Source organism: Lipotes vexillifer, unplaced genomic scaffold (assembly GCF_000442215.2).
Source record: "Lipotes vexillifer unplaced genomic scaffold, Lipotes_vexillifer_v1.1 scaffold193, whole genome shotgun sequence".
NCBI classification, from domain to species: Eukaryota; Metazoa; Chordata; class Mammalia; order Artiodactyla; family Lipotidae; genus Lipotes; species Lipotes vexillifer.
Window position 1 is genome coordinate 2,242,944 of NW_006769306.1, and position 19,251 is coordinate 2,262,194.

A 19,251-nucleotide genomic window follows, 5' to 3' on the forward strand; every position below is an offset into this window, starting at 1 on the left:
TTTTGTGGTACGCGGGCCTCTCACTGCTGTGGCCTCTCCCGTTGCGGAGCACAGGCTCCGGACGCGCAGGCTCAGCAGCCATGGCTCACGGGCCCAGCCACTCCATGGCATGTGGGATCTTCCCGGACCGGGGCACGAACCCGTGTCCCCTACATTGGCAGGCGGACTCTCAACCACTGCACCACCTGGGAAGCCCTAGTGATATCTTAATTGATCCTAAAGGAGAAATTATCATCTGAAAAAAATTTTTTCAGTATTGATGGTAATTCCAGAAATTAACTCATGGCACTAGCTCGGTCATTTGTGAAAAGAAGCCAGATCTGAAATTGGATTGTTTTCATATCCATGGTATTATTATTTCCTAGTCCATCTGCTTCTTTTTTTTTTTTTTCCAGGTAAGATGTCATTTTCTAGTAAAAGTCAGATGTTATAAGAACTTTTATATACATTCAAACTTTATTTTTTAAGAAAACAGTTCTTCCCCTTTTATATGAAGTGGATTTGGGCGGTTAAGACACTGTCCCTGTTGCAAGGGGCCATCTTGGTTGAGATGACCTTCGCTCAGCTGAGGGAATAACCAGTTAAGCCATTACCCTTCCATTCTCTTGCAGGATTTCATATCTGTGCTGCTGGGTGGATGGCCAAGGGCAGAGTTGGATACCCCATTGTGAAGCCAGGGCCCAACTGTGGATTTGGAAAAACTGGTATTATTGATTATGGAGTCCGTCTGAACAGAAGTGAAAGATGGGATGCTTATTGCTACAACCCACATGGTTTGTCAAAAACAATAATTTTATACTATATAAAAACAGGTACAGGTTACTAAGAGGTTAGTAAAAAGAAATGACTTCTTCCAGAGAGAGAGCAATTTAGTAATGATAATTATTAATAACAACTACCATTCATAGAATGATTATGCTGTGCCACACACTGACTTATGTCTCTTCATCCACACTGTCACTTTATTGTTATACCCATTTTAGAATTCAGGAAACTAAAGTTCAAGAGCTTAAGTAACTTTCAGACAGCCAGTAATTAGTAGGCAGGTGAGATCATGACTTAATTCTTTTCTGTGCCAGGGAACTTACTGATTACAAAGGACAAAAAAAAAAAAGATTATAAACTTGTCACAGTTAATTAGCTAAAACCAAGAAGTAGTACTACCAAATGTTAACTGTTCAAAATTATCCCTTTAATAGAATGAGAAAAAGGAGACAGAATAATCAAAGTTTTTCCCTAATTTCTTTTTGGGCATAAATTCTTAAACTTCCAAACTAAGCGACCCTCACTCTGTGGTTTGTTTTAACAAATATATACTGGATATACTAGTTATTATTGTAAGTACCTGTTTATTCATATTCTTTTTCCATGGTTGATTGCAGCTAGGAAAACTTTAAAGAGAAAATTAACACATTATAATTACTATAAACAGTAATTCTTGGTCCATGCTGTTGGAGAAAAATGTAGACTGTTGTTTTGGGATGTATTTCCCCCAGGATAATATTACAAAGTGTTACAACATGTTACAAAGTATTTCCCAGATATATGATCATAAACATCCTCAGGTGGTGTCCCATTTGGATCTATCTTAGAGAATGTCCATGACAAAGTAGGAGACTACAGTGAAGTTCTAGCATATTATTATAGAATTTATTATTTAATAATATTAACCATTGGAGAACAGTTTCTCACATTTGCAACTAACCTCTACCTCACAATAATGTATACTCCAAGTAGAAAATAATTTTTCCTAGAGCTGTCACCTATTCCCACTTGAGACAAAATATGAATAAATGGGGGTGGGGTGGGATGAATTGGGAGATTGGGATTGACATATATACACTAATACGCATAAAATAGATAACTAATAAGAACCTGCTGTATAAAAAAAATAAATAAAATTCAAAAAATATGAATAACGTGCATTCATATAGACTATAACTTTCAAATCACTTTGACATACTTTAAGCCTATAGTATACTATATTTAGTCCTATATTTAGTCATTGTTAATAATTCACATATCTTCTTTTCCTCTCTCTCTTCCTCTCTTCCTTTTTCTTAAATATATTTATACAGGCAACTCTCTCTTTACTCTTAAGAGTAACTTCTATTTCCAAATATATTATCTGATTCTTCTGCTTGATAAACTCCAGGACCTCTGAGCATCTACTCAATCATTTCCAAAGGTCAACGTCTAAGGAAGATGCAGAAGTACAAATGGAAAGATTCTTACAGTATTTCATTGCCCTTTTATAAGAATGCCACCTTAACTTACAAATTTTTATAAGCTGCTTTTGTTTCTCATAGAGGCTGGATGCTTTTTACTCTGGGAATGTGTGTACAGAATCCTGGGAGACTTGTGCTTACTCAAGTCTCAGCTTACTTTTGGATTCAGTGATATACTGATTATTTAGGATGTGGTCAACCTGAAGGGGACTGGGAGCCACCTGAACTAGCAATGGGAGAAGAGTTCACTGAAAAATAACTGGAATGAAAAAAATCATAATGGTGTCAGAAGAATAAAGCAATGATTATTAATTAATCAATACCACCAAGTTAGAGTTGATTGAAGCAAGGAAGAATAGGGTCATTCAGAAGTGTTCAGAAGTCAGCTTGCTCATTCGAGTTCTGAACGTGTGGCATGATGCCGACTGCCTCCTGTATGAATACTTCTTAACCAATTAGCTGTCAGTCCTCAGGGACCCAGCCTGCTCTATAAATCTGTCATTTTCTAAATAAGCAAGAGATGAGGCAATAATTATATGTAACATGAAGTATAGAGCTGAATAGATATAGCTAAATATAAAAACAAGTTAGTTCAATATTTGAATATTTTTCCTAATCTAACGATACATACATCAAAGATAGGATGCTATGGGACAGAGAAAATCACTCCCAAAGCGGGCACTGTACATGCTTATGTGCACATATAAACTATGTATTATATAATATTTAATAATACAATAAGAATAGCTTATACTTTGCATAATACCCTTAAGCTATCCTTTATATTTTATCCTCAGAATAGTCCTGTGAGGGAGGTAACAGGAGAGACATGACTATATTTATTTTACCAATGAAGAAACTGAGGTATAGACTGGACACAGAGCTCAGACTAGATCTCTGACCCTCTTTTGTCACTTCCTTGCCTTTTTAAGAGCCTGTTCTGCCATGGGGTGATAAGCTTCCTTTACTTCTATGGTGTGAAGGATTCTAACACAATTTTTTATTGTAATAGTTATTTTAAAGGAGAATATTCTTGTAAAAAACTTCTAATTGGGGAATTCTCTGGTGGTTCAGTGGTTAGGACTCGGCACTTTCACTGCCGAGGGCACAGGTTGGATCCCTGGTCGGGGAACTAAGATACTGCGAGCTGTGTGGCACAGCCAAAAAAAAAAAAAAAACCCTCTAATTGATATAATAAAAAATACCTTTGAATGCTATCCAGAGTCACCACTACCATCACCACCACTCAGATTATTTTGGGGTTCCAGTTTGTACCTTTTTTTCAAGACACTAGACATTTAGGTGATATGGAATTAAAATTAACTGGGGCTCTTCCACAGCTTTCTCTTCAGGCATACTGTAAAATCATTGTTCTGGCAGAGATTGTTTGTTTTTATAACAGGTTATGGGACAGGACAGAAATCTATGAAATGGTAAATGACTTGAAAAAACCAACATGGATATCTCCACCAAATCCTCAAATAGTATTAGGATTAAGGTGCTAATGTAAACCAGTAAAAGGAGTATAGAATGATTATAAATTATTCCTTTTAACTGGATTAGAGTGACCTTCAAATTCCCTAAGTGATCTTCATATTCTATAATGATTTTCCAAACAGAATTTATTGGACTCATTATTCCAAGTGTCTGAGTCCCGGAAGACACAGTGGTGACACCACAGAACAAAATCCCTGTCATCTTGATTGGGGTGTTGGTAATATGGGCATATGTATTTGTCAAAACACATTTAAGTGTACACATAAGACATGCATCCTATGCTTAAAATGTAAACAGAGCAAAAATGTCAACAGGAGCACAATTATTATTCCTTCTTGCTGTTGCGCACCGCAACAAACAGTAGCCCCCGCTCACTGCAACTAGAGAAAGCCCGTGCGCAGCAACGAAGACCCAATGCAGCCAAAAATAAATTAGTTAGAACAAAAAAAAGTTCACAAGTGGTCTATGTTCATTTTAGAGAATTTAGCAACTATCAATGAAAAAACATTTATTCTTTAGCTACAGTTACACACAATATACTATGGATGCTATATATTAAATCATTTTATTTTTATTTCATAAAAAGTACTAAATAGATGGACACTAAGAAATGAATATCTTTTTTAAAGTAGGAATCATTTTTTTTAAATGCTTTCTTATCATTTTTTTTTTCTCTTTTCAGCAAAGGAGTGTGGTGGTGTCTTCACAGATCCAAAGCAAATTTTTAAAACTCCAGGTTTCCCAAATGAGTATGATGATAACCAAATCTGCTACTGGCACATTAGACTCAAGTATGGTCAGCGTATTCACCTGAGTTTTTTGGACTTTGACCTTGAAGATGACCCAGCTTGCTTGGCTGACTATGTTGAAATATATGACAGTTACGATGATGTCCATGGCTTTGTGGGAAGGTATGTATTGTTTCTCCATACAGGAAGCTAATGAACATCTGATATTTTGCATGATGTTTCTTTTATTTCTCTCCAACTGTCCCTACAACATTGATTTTCCAGTTTATCTATTCTCCTGCAACAGAGTATCCTTTTTTAAAAAATTAATTTATTCATTTATTTATTTTTGGCTGAGTTGGGTCTTCGTTGCTGCACGTGGGCTTTCTCTAGTTGTGGCAAGCTGGGCCACTCTTTGTTGTGGTGCGCAGGCTTCTTATTGGGGTGGCTTCTCTCTGTTGTGGCCCACAGGCTCTAGGCGTGTGGGCTTCAGTAGTTGTGGCTCACGGGCTCTAGAGCGCAGGCTCAGTAGTTGTGGCGCACAGGCTTAGCTGCTCCGCGGCACGTGGGATCTTCCTGGACTAGGGCTCGAACCCGTGTCCCCTGCATTGGCAGGTGGATTCTTAATCACTGCGCCACCAGGGAAGCCCCAGAGTATCCTTTTTTAACCACGACTTTTTTTTGCTCTGTTACTCATAACAAGCCATAGTCAGTTGCTATGTCTACTTATTAAAATAGTTATAGCTGCTTTTTGATTTAAGTTGCAACAATTAGTTACATATTCTATTTATAAAGACCTCAAGATTTGACTAACAGGAGAAAGAAGATGTATGAGTTGGGAAATTTTGGGGGGTCTTTAAATGTTCTGATTTCTGTCAACCTCCTAAATATAATTATAAATTCAATAATGGTTGCCTTTCTTCTGTGTACAAAGCATCGTACTAAGCATTATGGATATAAGGCAAATAAGTAAACTATAGCCCCTTCTCTCATATAGTTTAGCTAAATATACAATGGATATCTTTTTAGAAATAACTTTCTTTGCCATAAAAAACAAGTATTTCTTTCCTCAGTATTTTTCCCTGGGTTTTTTAACATGCTGGGACACACTTTTTTTGTGTTCCCATCCATATCTTTAACATAGTTTAAATTTTACAATACAAAATTTGCAACATTTTATAAAATATTGTAAATTAAAGAGTGTACAGTTAAGGTGTTTTATGTATTCAGGTCCCCACTTAATAATGTGTATTTTAGACTATCCATTATCAATAGATTATCAGTTATCAATTCTCTATTATCCATAATAGTAATTTAATGAAAGAAAATAGTAGTGGGGATAATTAAAAACGACAGACAATATCTTTTTATTGACTTTGAAATCTGTAACTTAAATACAAAGAAAAACAAAGGCATTCGTTGCATAAATGAACAGCAATTTTTGGATGGAAAGTGGTTTTTGTTTTGTTTTGTTCTTTAGCTGAGACTACTATTATAGAAAAAATATATCGTTTTTTAAAATAGTTTGAAGAAGACTAGAAGTAGGGTTGGAGGAATTAAGAACAAAGTGTTTTTTGAAAGAATGGACCTCCTACCTTGGGAATTAAGGTAACATTTCTATTCTAAACCTAGTTTCAGCAATTACAGCTCTAGATAAAATCATAAATGATTTTTTAATCTACAGGCTAATTTGTTATTTATTGGATTATACTGTGTGATTTACCTTTATAATAGACTTTCTCCCCCTCAGGAATAAATTACATTGTTTTAGAAACTGATAAAAACCCTTACTTTTCATATTATCATGTGCAAGGGAATTCCCTTCAAGCCATGATTCAGATAAAAATCACATCCTCTTATGTCTATAAGGTCCAATGTAATTCTTTCCCTTTTAAATCAGCCATACACCCATTCTTCTCTAACTGTGAAGAAAACTTCATGAGATTAATCAGAAACAAATTTTAAAAATTTCCAAATACATTCAAGTTGTCTACCACACAAAAAGCTTTGTAGACACACAGTAATGCCACAAATTCTTTCTTAAAATCTCATTAATGCTGTGAGAAGGATATTTCAAACAATGTTTTAACCCCTCTTCTCTCTTACAAATTCAAGTAAAAATAAATAAATATAAAAATAAAATGTTGTAAAATAATAGAAAAATGAGCCATTACTTAGGGGAAATAAAGTACGTCAATTATCAGTAAGAGCCACTTGCAATAGCTATATAATAATAATTCATGTGACCTTTCTTTTTAAAAAATTCTCTTTCAGATACTGTGGAGATGAGCTTCCAGAAGACATCATTAGTACAGGTAATGGCTCTAAATTGAAGAACAAAACTATGATTTGCTTTCTCAGTATCAGTGAAAATGAAGGACCCAGTAGTTATTACTATATACTTTTTAAAGTTGAGAGAGCTGAAGACAGATATAGCTTGCTAGCTTGTAAAAGGCAAAGAAGTGCTTATTTATACTTAAAGACTTTTACTAACTCCTTGCACTAAAAATGTGTACTCTGGTTATTTGCAGGAAATGCAGTCTGAGATAGTCTTGAAACTGCAAATCCATAAATACTGCTGTAGCTTATAATTCCCATAAAATGTGGTAATAAAAGGTCTAAACTTTTCATTGATAAAGGATTGAAGTAATTTGTAAAGTTGTTCAAAATACCTTCTATCACTGAAAAAAATTTTACATCATATTTATTGCATTTTCACATTAGTACAGCAATCCCCAGGGAGTCTTGTGAAGAACACAGTTCTGTTAGATGTTTTTAATAGATATTACATGAGAAAAGGGCTTTAAGGTCAAGTAAATTTGGGAAATACTGGATTAAACAATGTGAAACAGGTTTCTTTATTAGAAGATGTCAGAGAACTTTTACTACGCTAATTATGCATAGTAAATCTAAAAAGGCTAGCTATAGTAGGCAAAGCTTTCCAAATCTTTTTCCTCTTTCTAATTATTTTGTGTGACTTTGTTCCTTGAAATGTACCCCAAGAAATGTCCCTGTAGCAGCATACATTTATCTCAGTAAGCAATACCATTGCTATTGCCTCAAACTGCTACTTTCTGACTAAGAACTTTTACTTTCTTAGATGTCTTCATTTTCCTTTTTATTTTCATCACCAGCACCAGTAATTGGCATTCTTTTTTTTTTATTTATTTTTGGCTGTGTTGGGTCTTCGTTGCTGCATGTGGGCTATCTCTAGTTGCCACGAGCTGGGCTGCTCTTTGTTGTGGTGCGTGAGCTTCTCATTGCGGTGGCTTCTCTTGTTGCAGAGCACGGGCTCTAGGCACACTGGCTTCAGGAGTTGTGGCACATGGGCTCAGTAGTTGTGGCTCACGGGCTCTAGAGCACAAGCTCAGTAGTTGTGGCGCATGGGCTTAGCTGCTCCGTGACATGTGGGATCTTCCTGGACCAAGGCCTGAACCTGTGTCCCCTGCATTGGCAGGCAGATTCTTAACCACTGCGCCACCAGGGAAGTCCTGGCATTCTGACTTGCTCTATTTTTCCTCCACATCATAAAAAAATTATCACAATACTTCTCCAACTAAAAACAACAAACCTACATTGAGTTGCAATTTCTAAGCAGTCCTTAAGCTGAGATACTACTAGCTAAAATTAGTCCCACACCCTAGCTTTGCAGTGCATGCAATTCTCATTTATGAATCACTACAAGAGATGGAAATTCTTGTTCAGTCTTGGAATGATTAATGCTTAAAATTTATGAATTCATTACTCTGTTACAGTCTCCCTAGGAAGAGTAATCTGTTAAACTTTTTATTTATCTTTTATTCTTTACTTGAGAACATATTTTATGTTAACAGAAAACTAAAAGAAGACATTTTATGAGATGTAGGAGGTATTTGGGGGGTGAGAATCCTATTTTTAAAATAAAAACAAAATGAACAGAGGGAGAGTCAAAAAGAAGCCTGAAACTTAATATTTTTCCTGTTTTGTTTAAAACAGACAAAACTTACTCCAAATGTAACACTAAATTAGTGTTTTTCTTGTGCAACTGCAAGGAACTAAAAAAAGAAAAACCCACACAATTTATTATTCAAAGAGAAACAAATCAACAGAAAAGAGCATAGTTAAATAAAAAGCCAAAGATTTAGCAAAACAGCAGGAAGAATACATTGATACAAAGTAATAGAAAAAGAAGATATAAAATATGTTTAAAGTATTATCCTATAAGTCAAGCATAATGCTGTTAACATTTTGATTTAGTTTTCTTCTTAAATATATACTTACTCACCCCTGGATATTTATATTTAAAAACAGAAAATAAATAAACTAAAAATTACCCATTACTGTACCACTTTAAAAAAAGGTATGTGAAGAAAGAATGTGCCCACCCTTCTCATCTCTCCCCACCCAAGAAAGGCATTGGATAACTATGTGGTGACCGTCCTTCCAGATGTCTTCCTGTATTATACAAACATTATATATCAATACATGGTGACCATGTATTTTCAAGTCAGATTATAATATTTAGATCATTCTAATTCTTTTTAATGACTACCTAATAGGTACCATAATTTGTCATATACCAATATTTAACATCCTGAAGGTGGTTGTTTTTTATTTTTCTTTCTTTTGCTATTGAACATTTCACTAGACATTTTTAAACCTCTATTTTGTAGTGTTATTTTATTTTTAAAAAGTAAATTTCTAGAAGTGAAATTTTGGGATCATAGGTGATGTGCACTTAGATGTGGATAGATGTCACCAAATTAGCACTAGCCCTACAGTGCCAATTTGTATTTTAACCAGTTGAGTAATCTGAAAAAAAAAATTTTTTTTTTTAATTTAAACAACTCTTTCAAGTTTGAGAAAAGTACAGTGGACCACAGCATGAACTCTGAACTCAAACCTGGTTCTGCCACTTATAACCCTGTGGCCTTGGGCAAGCTACTCAGGTTTTCTGTGCCTCAATTTCATCTATAAAAATGACTATTTTGATAGTATCCAACTCATAGTGTTGCTTTGGAAAATAAGATGAAAGGCACTTAAAGCTGTGCCTTTCGTCTTATATATATGGGGTTTTTGTAATGAATTCTGGATCTGTGATCTGGATTAAGAAGGTCTTTCCTTCCTGAAAAAGAAAAATCTTCCTATATTTATTTTACACAGTAACATTTTTCCTTTTTGTTTTTGGTACATTTTGGTCTTTAATGCAGGTAAAATGTAGTTAGGTGCTTTGTGTAAAGGGATCTAGCTTTGTGGGCTTTTTTTTTTTTTTTTAACAAATGCAAGGCTTGTTGCCATCATTTAGTAAATGATCCATCCATATCTTAATGGTTTGAATTGCCTGCCATTCTCCTGTAATTCTATGGATGTACCTTCTACAAAGAATACCTTTGAAAACAGAATAGACAAAATTTCCTCTAGGACAGATTGGAGAGCCACAGGAAAAAATATGACAGTCCTGGTCCCAGTTGGCAGTGAAACTACAGACTCTACAGCTTGAGAATCTAGTTCTGAATTCTGGGAGTCTTGTTCATGAATTTTTATATTCTCCTATGAGAATGAGTCTTTGAATTGTCAGCCAAATTGAAGGAGAGTAACACCTTGGTTCTTCTGCATCTTCCTCCTCCCCAGGAAATGTCATGACCCTGAAGTTTCTAAGTGATGCTTCAGTGACAGCAGGAGGTTTCCAAATCAAATATGTTGCAGTGGATCCTCTATCCAAATCCAGTCAAGGAAAGAATACAAGTACTACTTTTCCTGGAAATAAAAACTTTTTAGCTGGAAGATTTAGCCATTTATAAAGCAAAGAAAGACATTCTGCATTTATGTTTCTATCTTTTGGAGCCCCTTTGGTCTCACTTTTATATTATTATTATTATTAACATTTATTTATTATTTTTCTAAATGTGAAAGCAATACCTGATAATTTGGGGAAAATAGGAAAATACAGAAAACTTTAAATGAGAGAATAAAATCTCTCATAATCCCATTGCATAAAAATAACAAGCATTAACATTCATATATTTTTCTTTTAGTCATTTTTTGATTTGTGGTATATATATATATATATATATGTATCTATATGTATTTGTATTTCAAATTTTGGAATGCTGCTCTATGTACAACTTGATATCTTGGATTTTTTACCATTGAACTTTATGGTGTACACGTTTTCCCCTATCATTGAGTATTCTGCAAAAACATGATTTCATTTACAGTATTCTGTAAACTGTCCATGCTATGATTGTTCCATACTTTACGTAAGCCTGTCTCTATTGTGGGAATTATAGGTAGTTTTCATAAATATTGTTTCAATAAACATCCTTGGACATATATGTATTTGTACAGCTCTCTAATTATTTGGGATAGGGTCCTAGAGGTAGAATTACTGAGTCAGAGATTAATTAAAATAAAAAAATGTTTTTGAGGGAGATAAGCTGGACTTTATGACACTAATGGGGGGTGGTGGGCTGGATGGCTGGTGGTGCTGCTGCACTACTCACTCAGCCTACAAAGACATCCTCTAGGGAAACGAGAAAGTGAATGGACTAGGAAAATAGCAGGTCATTAACCAGCAGCATTAAGGGTCCATTTGACCTTTGTGGTATGGACTTTAACAGGAGATTGGTTAGTGAGTCTCTTTTCCTTTGGCCATGTTCAGCTACACAGGACAAAGACAGATTAGTGAGAGAGCAGGAGTCAGCAGGGTCAGTTTTGCCAAGTGAGTATAATAAGACAGGGGCAAGGGAGTAGAGGATATAGGTAAGAAGGGATTGCAATGATAACCCAAGGAATTTAGTTTGATAAGGGGTGAAGAGAGGATAGTAAGGAAATGAGGGACAGTAAAAAAGTGGTGGGCTCAAAGAATTGTCAAATCAGAGTATGAAAGGGGACGCAGTGGAGAGATAGTAGGTAGTGGTCAGAGAATGAGATATTAAATATAAATATAAATATATTAAATATAACCTTCTGTGGCAGACAGAACAGTGTTCCCTCCCAGGATGTCTGCATCCTAATCCCCAAAACCTGTGAATATGTTACCTTAGGTGACAAAAGGGACTTTGCACAAGTGATTAAGTTAAGGACCTTAAAATGGGATATTATCCTGGATTATCCAGGTGGGCCCAATGTGATCACAGGGGTCCTTAAAAGTGGATGAGGGAGGCTTAAGAAAAAGAGAGTCAGAAAAAAGGTGTGACAAGAGAAGCAAAGTCAGAAAGATGCAACATTGATGGCTTTGAAGATGCAGGAAAGATGCCATGAGCCAAGCATTGTGGGTGGCTTTTGGAAACTGGAAAAGGCAAAGAGATTCTCCCCTAGAACTTCCAGATGGAATGCATCCCTGCTGACTCACTGATTTTAGCTCAAAGAGTCCCATTGGACTTCTGAACTACAGAACTGTAAGATAATAAATTCATGTTGTTTTAAGCTACTATGTATGTTACAATTTGGATGGAGCAGTGATATAAAGGTAATACACCTTTTAATCAGTTTCATGCAGGGTTAGACTTAGGAATAAAAGTCTAATTCTACATGACAAAGCATAAACAAGAAGAAGTTGTAAACAGAAGATAGCTATTTTCTAAACTCAGAGAAATTAATTTAGGTGAATATTATTTAAGGCTAGTATAACATTTCTCTGTTCATATGTTTTCCTGCCTACATGTAAACTTTTTTTACTTCCTTGATCATGAATTTTTTTTTTCCACTATTTTTTTTACTCTTTTCCTCACACCCATAGTCTTTTTGGTCTTTTTTCCCCCCAGTTTTTAAAAATTGAAGTGTAATTTACTTACAATATTATATTAGTTTCAGGTGTACAATATTGTGATTTGATATTTTTATACATTACAAAATGATCACCATTTTAAGTCTAGTTACCACCTGTCACCATACAAAGTTATTACAATGTTATTGACTATATTCCCTCCACAGGCTTTTTGGTCTTTATCAGAATTAACTTTTTTTTTCCTTTGGAAATTTTGATAATGGAATTTAAATAGTAAATTGAAGAATGTGTGTTAACTTGAAAATTACAATGCACTCTAGGATATAAGGTATTATTATGATGATAATGAATATAAATCCTCTAAGATTTTCCTGAAAATAATATTCAGATGTATGAAATATTTAGAATGATGTTAAATGTTATCTATTACCACTGACCCAGATTCCCCTATATCTCAATGGTGTAGTGAGAGTATTATATGAGAATATTATACACAGGATCAGAGATGGGTTATAATGACTTCTAGAGATTTGACTGAATTACTTACAAGCCTTCCTACTGAGATTTAGGATACATTATGATCATATTCTAAGATCTATAGAAATACTTGGAAAGGAAGAATTATAATATATATAGATAATTTTTAATAATAATTTTAGTAAAAAAAAGTGACCTTGTAGAACATTTTTTAAAACGTGATTTTCTTTATTCAATTTAGCATCTTTTGCATGTCTACTCTAGTATTCTTTATGTTCTAGCAATTCCACTTCATTTGAATGTTTTCAGTTTAATACCTGCTTAGATGTATCTGTAGGTTTTTTTCTCTATTTTTCTTTTCTTTGTCATGTTTATGTGTGGGTTTGGGAGGTTCCTTTTTTTTAAGTTTTACTTACTTTCAATTGAATGTGATCTTGATATCAATATCATTCTCTGAAAATAAAACAAACTGACCAATGTTTATACGTGTACATATGTATATATTCAATATTTTATTTAATATAACATTTGAGTTCAGATTTTTTTGAAGAAAATTTTTTGGAAAGGAAGTTTTTTCAGAATATGTTTTACAACTCATTCCCCTCAAAAAAAAATTATTTTGAAGGCAAGTTGTTTTCATGTCTTGTGCTGTTTTTAGATGTCTAAAATATATACCCACAGCTATTTAATTTCCTTCTGAACAAATGCCCAGCAAAGAAAACCACAAGAAGAAATCACATCCCACAAAACCTCAATATATAAAAGTAAACTCCCTAAAAACACAGGCTCTTGGGCCTCCACTGGGAAAGCCACATCCTTAGCAGTATTCATAAAATATAAAACAGTTTTTGAGCACTTATTTGACTGTCAAACAATTATAAATAGGACTATTATTTGCCTAAGTGTTAGTAACCTCACAGTAGTTCTCATGATGTCAAAAGAAAAGTTACATGGTATTAGATTTAACTGAGTCAAGATGTTCATTTAAAATAAAATTACATGTACAATACAGTACGAAAACTAATTTTCATATTGCTTTTTGAAGTTCTATCCCTGCTACAGCAAATAGGAATCACTTACAGGTATGTTTATATACCTGATAAGTATGCCTCATCAACAGTTTATTCACATATTGTAGGCAGAAGTAGGAAAAATTGCTCCAGTATATGAGCTGTTTCTTGCAAAACCAGAAAGAGCAAGGTTAGAAGGTAAAAATGATTAGAATTGTAACGAGTTGGGTTTGTTTTTTTTTTTCCAATTTAAAAGTTACAGTTAATCAAGTTTAAAAGTGCTATAGGGCTTCCCTGGTGGCACAGTGGTTGAGAGTCCACCTGCCGATGCAGGGGACACGGGTTCGTGCCCTGGTCCGGGAAGATCCCACATGCCACGGAGCAGCTACGCCCGTGAGCCATGGCCACTGAGCCTGTGCGTCCGGAGCCTGTGCTCCGTAACAGGAGAGGCCACAACAGTGAGAGGCCTGCATACTGCAAAAAAAAAAAAAAAAAAAAAAAAAAAGTGCTATAGAGGACAATGCAGTGCTAGATAAACATCAGTGTTCCAGCTAAAGTGTTACTGCTATGGGGAAAAGCAACATGTATGCCCTGCCTAAACAGCAGTATCTTCAGCACAGTTGATCATCTACTTAATACAGCTCTTCATCTAGTCAACTAAGATTTTTCTTTTTCTCTTTTTGCTTTCAATTTAATTTAATTTTGGGCTAGTTTATCTGCTCATATTAACAAAACTTAAGAATTTACAGCTGATGTATTATGAATATTCTTGCTCCTATCCTGTTTTTCCATCTACCCATTTCTGGTCCTCAAGAGCTATTTCCAGTGTCTTCAATATCCTTCAAAAGACAGTGTATGTAAATGCATATTTTTTCCCTTCCCCACTCCACTTTTTTTGTTTTTTGCAGTACGCGGGCCTCTCACTGTTGTGGCCTCTCCCGTCGCGGAGCACAGACTCCGGACGCCCAGGCTCAGCGGCCATGGCTCACGGGTCCAGCTGCTCCGCAGCATGTGGGATCTTCCTGGACCGGGGTACAAACCCATGTCCCCTGCATCAGCAGGCGGACTCTCAACCACTGCGCCACCAGGGAAGCCCCCCACTCCACTTTTTTTGTAGCATATTATACACACTCCTCTCTATCTTAATTTTATTTATATTATACATAAAATACAATTCATCAAATTTATGTGTATAATTCAATAATCCTTGATAAATATATATACTCATATAACCACCACCATAAACATGATATAGAATATGTCTACCTTTTAAAATTGTGACCTTGTGCCTCTTTGTAGTCAATCCTCTCCTGCCATCCCTTGGCCCCTGACAATAACTGAGTGTTTTCTTTTTGTCACTACAGTTCTGTCTTTCCTAGAATGTCAGTGAAATGGAATCATAGAGTATGTAGTCTTTTGTGCCTGGCTTCTTTCATTTAGCACAACACTTTTGAGATTATTTCATGTTGTTGTTTGTATCATTCCTTTTTATTGTTGAGTACTATACAACTGCATACCACAATTTGTTGGTATTCACCGGTTGATGGACATGTGCTTTTTCCAGTTTTGGGCTACTATGAATGAAGCTGTTATGAACATTCACATACAAGTTTTCATGTTGACAGATATTTTCATTTCTCTTAGGTAAATACTTAGGACTGAAATTCCAGGGTTGTATGGTAAATTTACATTTAACTTTTTAAGAATCTACCTACTGTTTTCTAAAATGTCTACCATTTTGCATTCCCACCAGCAATGAATAAAATTCTAGCTGGTCATATCATCATCAAAACTTGGTGTGGTGGGACTTCCCTGGTGGTCCAGTGGCTAAGACTCCACACTCCCAATGCAGGGGGCCTGGGTTTGATCCCTGGTCAGCGAACTAGATCCCACATGCCACAACTAAAGATCCCACATGCCGCAACTAAGACCTGATGCAGCCAAATAAATAAATATTAAAACAAACAAACAAACTTGGTGTGGTGGGGGTTTTTTCTTTCTTTTTTTTAAAGTTTTAGCTATTCTAGCAAATATCGAGTGGTATTAATTTGCATTTCCCTAATGGCTAACAATGTTGAGCACCTTTTCATGTGTTTATTTGCCATCCATATACCTTTTTTTTAGTGAAGTGCCCAATTCTTTTGCCCATTTAAAAATTTTATTTGTTTGTCTTTTTTATTATTGAGTTTTAAGAGTTCTTTGTTCTGGATATAAGTCCTTTGGTGTATGTTTTGCAAATATTTCTATCAGTCTGTTCTTTCATTCTCTTAACAGTATTTTTGGAAGAGCAAAGTTTTATATTTTAATGAAGTCTAATGTATCATTTTCCTTTTATAGTTTATGTTTTTTAAGTCCTATTTAGGAAATATTTGCTTACTCCATAGTTACTAAGATTTTCTCCTATATTTTCTTCCAGAAATTTCATAGGTTTTATTTTGACCTTTAGGTCAGTTAATATGAGCTAATTTTCTAAATGGTATAAGGCAATGGTCTTTCTTCCTTCCTTCCTTTTTTCTTTCTTTCTTTTGCGTATGGATATCCAATTGTTCTAGCATCACTCTTTAAAAGAGTATCCTTTCTCCCAGTGAATTGCATAGGCATCTTTGTGGAAATTCAATTGACTGTACATGGGTAGGTCTATTTTTGGACTCTGTTCCATTGATCTATAGGTCTATCTTTATACCAATACCACATTCACTTGGTTACTGATGCTTTTTTTTTTTTTTTTAACATTTATTTATTTATTTGGCTGTACTGGGTCTTAGTTGTGGCATGCAGGCTCTTCGTTGTGGCATGTGTGATCTTTAGTTGCAGTGTGCGAACTCTCAGTGGTGGCATGTGGGATCTAGTTCCCTGATGAGGGATTGAACCTGGGCACCCTGCATTGGGAGTGCGGAGTCTTAGCCCCTGGACCACCAGGGAAGTCCCATGAAGCTTTATAATAAGTTTTGAAATCAGAAAGTTTTACAAATTTCTGCTTATTTTTCAAAATTGTTTTGGCTACTCTCGTTTTTCCTTTGATTTGGCCGTGTTTCCCTGTTGCTTCGTATGCCTTGTGCTCATCTGTTGAGATCTGGGCATCTGAAAAACGAAATCAGCTTAGCTAGAGATTTGGGAACCTCTCAAACCTCTTCTGGGTATGCATCTTCTCTGGACTTGTGCAAGTGATTTCCCAGTTAAAGAGGTTTGCCTCTGCTGCTTCTCAGAAGCCCATCATCTCCTCTCCCTAGTGTCTGTCTGCAGTACTGCAGTCTCTCTAGTGTAACAAGCTATTGTGCTGGCCATTGCTCTCAGGTGCCCCCAACCTGGTATCCAAAGTACACATCCATTCTTTTCCCATCAACACACTGAGTCAGGCAAGGCAGAAACCAGTCCCTTGGGCAGCCCTCTGAAAAGCCAGAACATTGGATGCACATTCCACTTTTCTGTTTCCCTCCCAAGGGAGAATCTGAGAGTTGGGAGTGCCTGGTGCTTTGCTGGGGGTGGGGGGGTGGGGGGTGGGGAGGAACTAGGACAGGCAAATAAGAACTTTCCTACCTGCTTCCTCATGTCTCTTCTTGGCTTTGCATTCACTTGGCATGTTGCAACCTCTTACCTGGTTTCTGGAATTCTCATAAAGGCAATTTGGCACCTATATTGTTGTTAAGTCAACAAGTCCCTGTTCTCCGTGGGGAACAAAGGTCTGGAATTTCCTATTCCACCATTTTGCTGATGTCACTGCTCTTGTTTACATTTTTCAATTTTGAAAAATTAAATTTATAGAACAGGGAAGAGCTAAATTGGACTCCATGTTTGGTCTGTTTCTTCTACTTTAACCTTTGCTTTTCATTGCTTTTGTTATTACAATCATACATAATGGCCTGCCTCAGGGAACCCTGCCCCTCTGCCTCAATGTTAAACTAAAGTGCCTCTGTTCAGCTCCCAGGGAGAAAATCTGACCCTGCCCACCTGTGAATGGCTGCTAGAAAGAAGAAATTAACACATCCCCTCACCTAGGCTGGTCATTCCAGGAGATGTTTTGTAAGAATGATGACCCTTTTTACTTTACTTTCCCACCACCTCTCCCTCTCTATTCTGCCTTTTTACTTTACTTCCTCACCACCTCTCCCTCTCTGATTCTGTAAAAGAAACTGCCATCCAGACCCCATAGGATGGTTTATAGGAGACACTAGTCTGCCATCTTGTCAGCCTGCCGGCTTTCCGAATAAAGTCGTCTTCCTTGCCTCAACACCTCGTCTCCGATTCATTGGCCTGTTGGGTGGCGAGCAGGGCGAGGTTGGACTCGGTAACACTTACAGAAGAGTTACAGGCTACTATAATGAATGCTCACCTACATGTATTCACAAAATATTGTTAATATTTTCACCACATTTGCTTTACCTCTCTGTCTCTGATATAAACAAATATACTGAACCATCTGAAGTTAAATTGCAGACATCACATGTTTTACTCTAAAATCAATCCTTTAAAACAGCGTGATATTTGTCTAATGATGATACGACCAACACTCGATATAATAGTGCTGAATTTCTTGCTTACTATAGAAAGAGATTTTTTTATAGGATGTTTGGGATTGGCAGGCTTTCAGAAGCGTACGTGGATAAACATCAGCAATTGAAGTGTGGTGACTTAGAGAGGCTGTTGTTGACTGGCGCTCTAAGTCATGTTTACTGGACTGAGCTCATACCTGGCTGGCTGACTGTCAGAAGTGAGGACCTGACATTGACTAGTTTGGTGTTCACTGAGGTGAGTAGCTCATCAATCGAACAGGTTTAAGACCAGTTCTGATGGTTACTTAGTATCATGGCTTCTGAGTAAGCAGTGTTTTCCTGCATTTGTGGGGACTCCTTTATTCTCAGTCTTCTCTTTTCGTCCTCATTCAGCCAAAGCTGAAAGAAGGACCAAAAGTCCAGATTTTCACCATTGTTGTTCATGGTTCTTGAATATCGAGGTTCCCTTTATGGAGATATGATTTACAATTTGCACATTCATCATTGTGATTTTATCTTGTTTCTTTGAATCATTTGTTGAATCACTGTTAGCCCAGCGGCTGTGTGGAATCATTTTAAAGTTTGGACAACAGACACTGAACAACAGTGAGACAAACAAGTAAAACTATAAGTACCTGTAATATTGGTAATAAAAGGGAAAGGAAGATACTCCATAACCGTGAACCAAGATTTTACAAGCCTGAGGAATAAAACAAGGCCTAACAACTCCCTGAGTCTACCTTAGTCAGTTTGTTTTTTCTTTTAACTTGGCTATAGATTGTTTTATCTCACCCAAAGTGTTATTCCCTGTATGAGAAGTCTTAGTAATGGCACAGGCTCCCTCCTGGCTGACCAAAAAAAATTAAGGCTATGCTATTCTATTGCCTGTCGGGCTCAGTCAGTGTGAAGGGACAAATTGTTAATTACCATCTCAAGTTGTGCTTGTGGGTGGGGGGAAAATATTTGGGGGAATCTTTTGCTACAAAGGGTTTTATCTTTCAGATTCTTTTTTAAGAATGTAGTTCGGGCTTCCCTGGTGGCTCAGTGGTTAGGAGTCCACCTGCCGATGCAGGGGACACAGGTTTGTGCCCTGGCCCGGGAAGATCCCACATG

The 19,251-nt window shown here is 36.2% G+C and overlaps 1 protein-coding gene across 1 annotated transcript in view; it reads left to right on the forward strand.

The window, feature by feature from the left end:
• TNFAIP6 (TNF alpha induced protein 6) overlaps window positions 1-10,764 on the forward strand; it is a 17,094-nt gene extending 6,330 nt beyond the window's left edge. Inside the window, exons 3-6 of the mRNA XM_007445566.1 lie at window positions 612-773; window positions 4,408-4,636; window positions 6,728-6,768; window positions 10,064-10,764. Of these exons, the coding sequence (XP_007445628.1) occupies window positions 612-773; window positions 4,408-4,636; window positions 6,728-6,768; window positions 10,064-10,233 (602 nt within the window). The 3' untranslated portion in view covers window positions 10,234-10,764. The remainder of the gene's footprint in view (window positions 1-611; window positions 774-4,407; window positions 4,637-6,727; window positions 6,769-10,063) is intronic.
• Window positions 10,765-19,251: the final 8,487 nt, after the last annotated feature.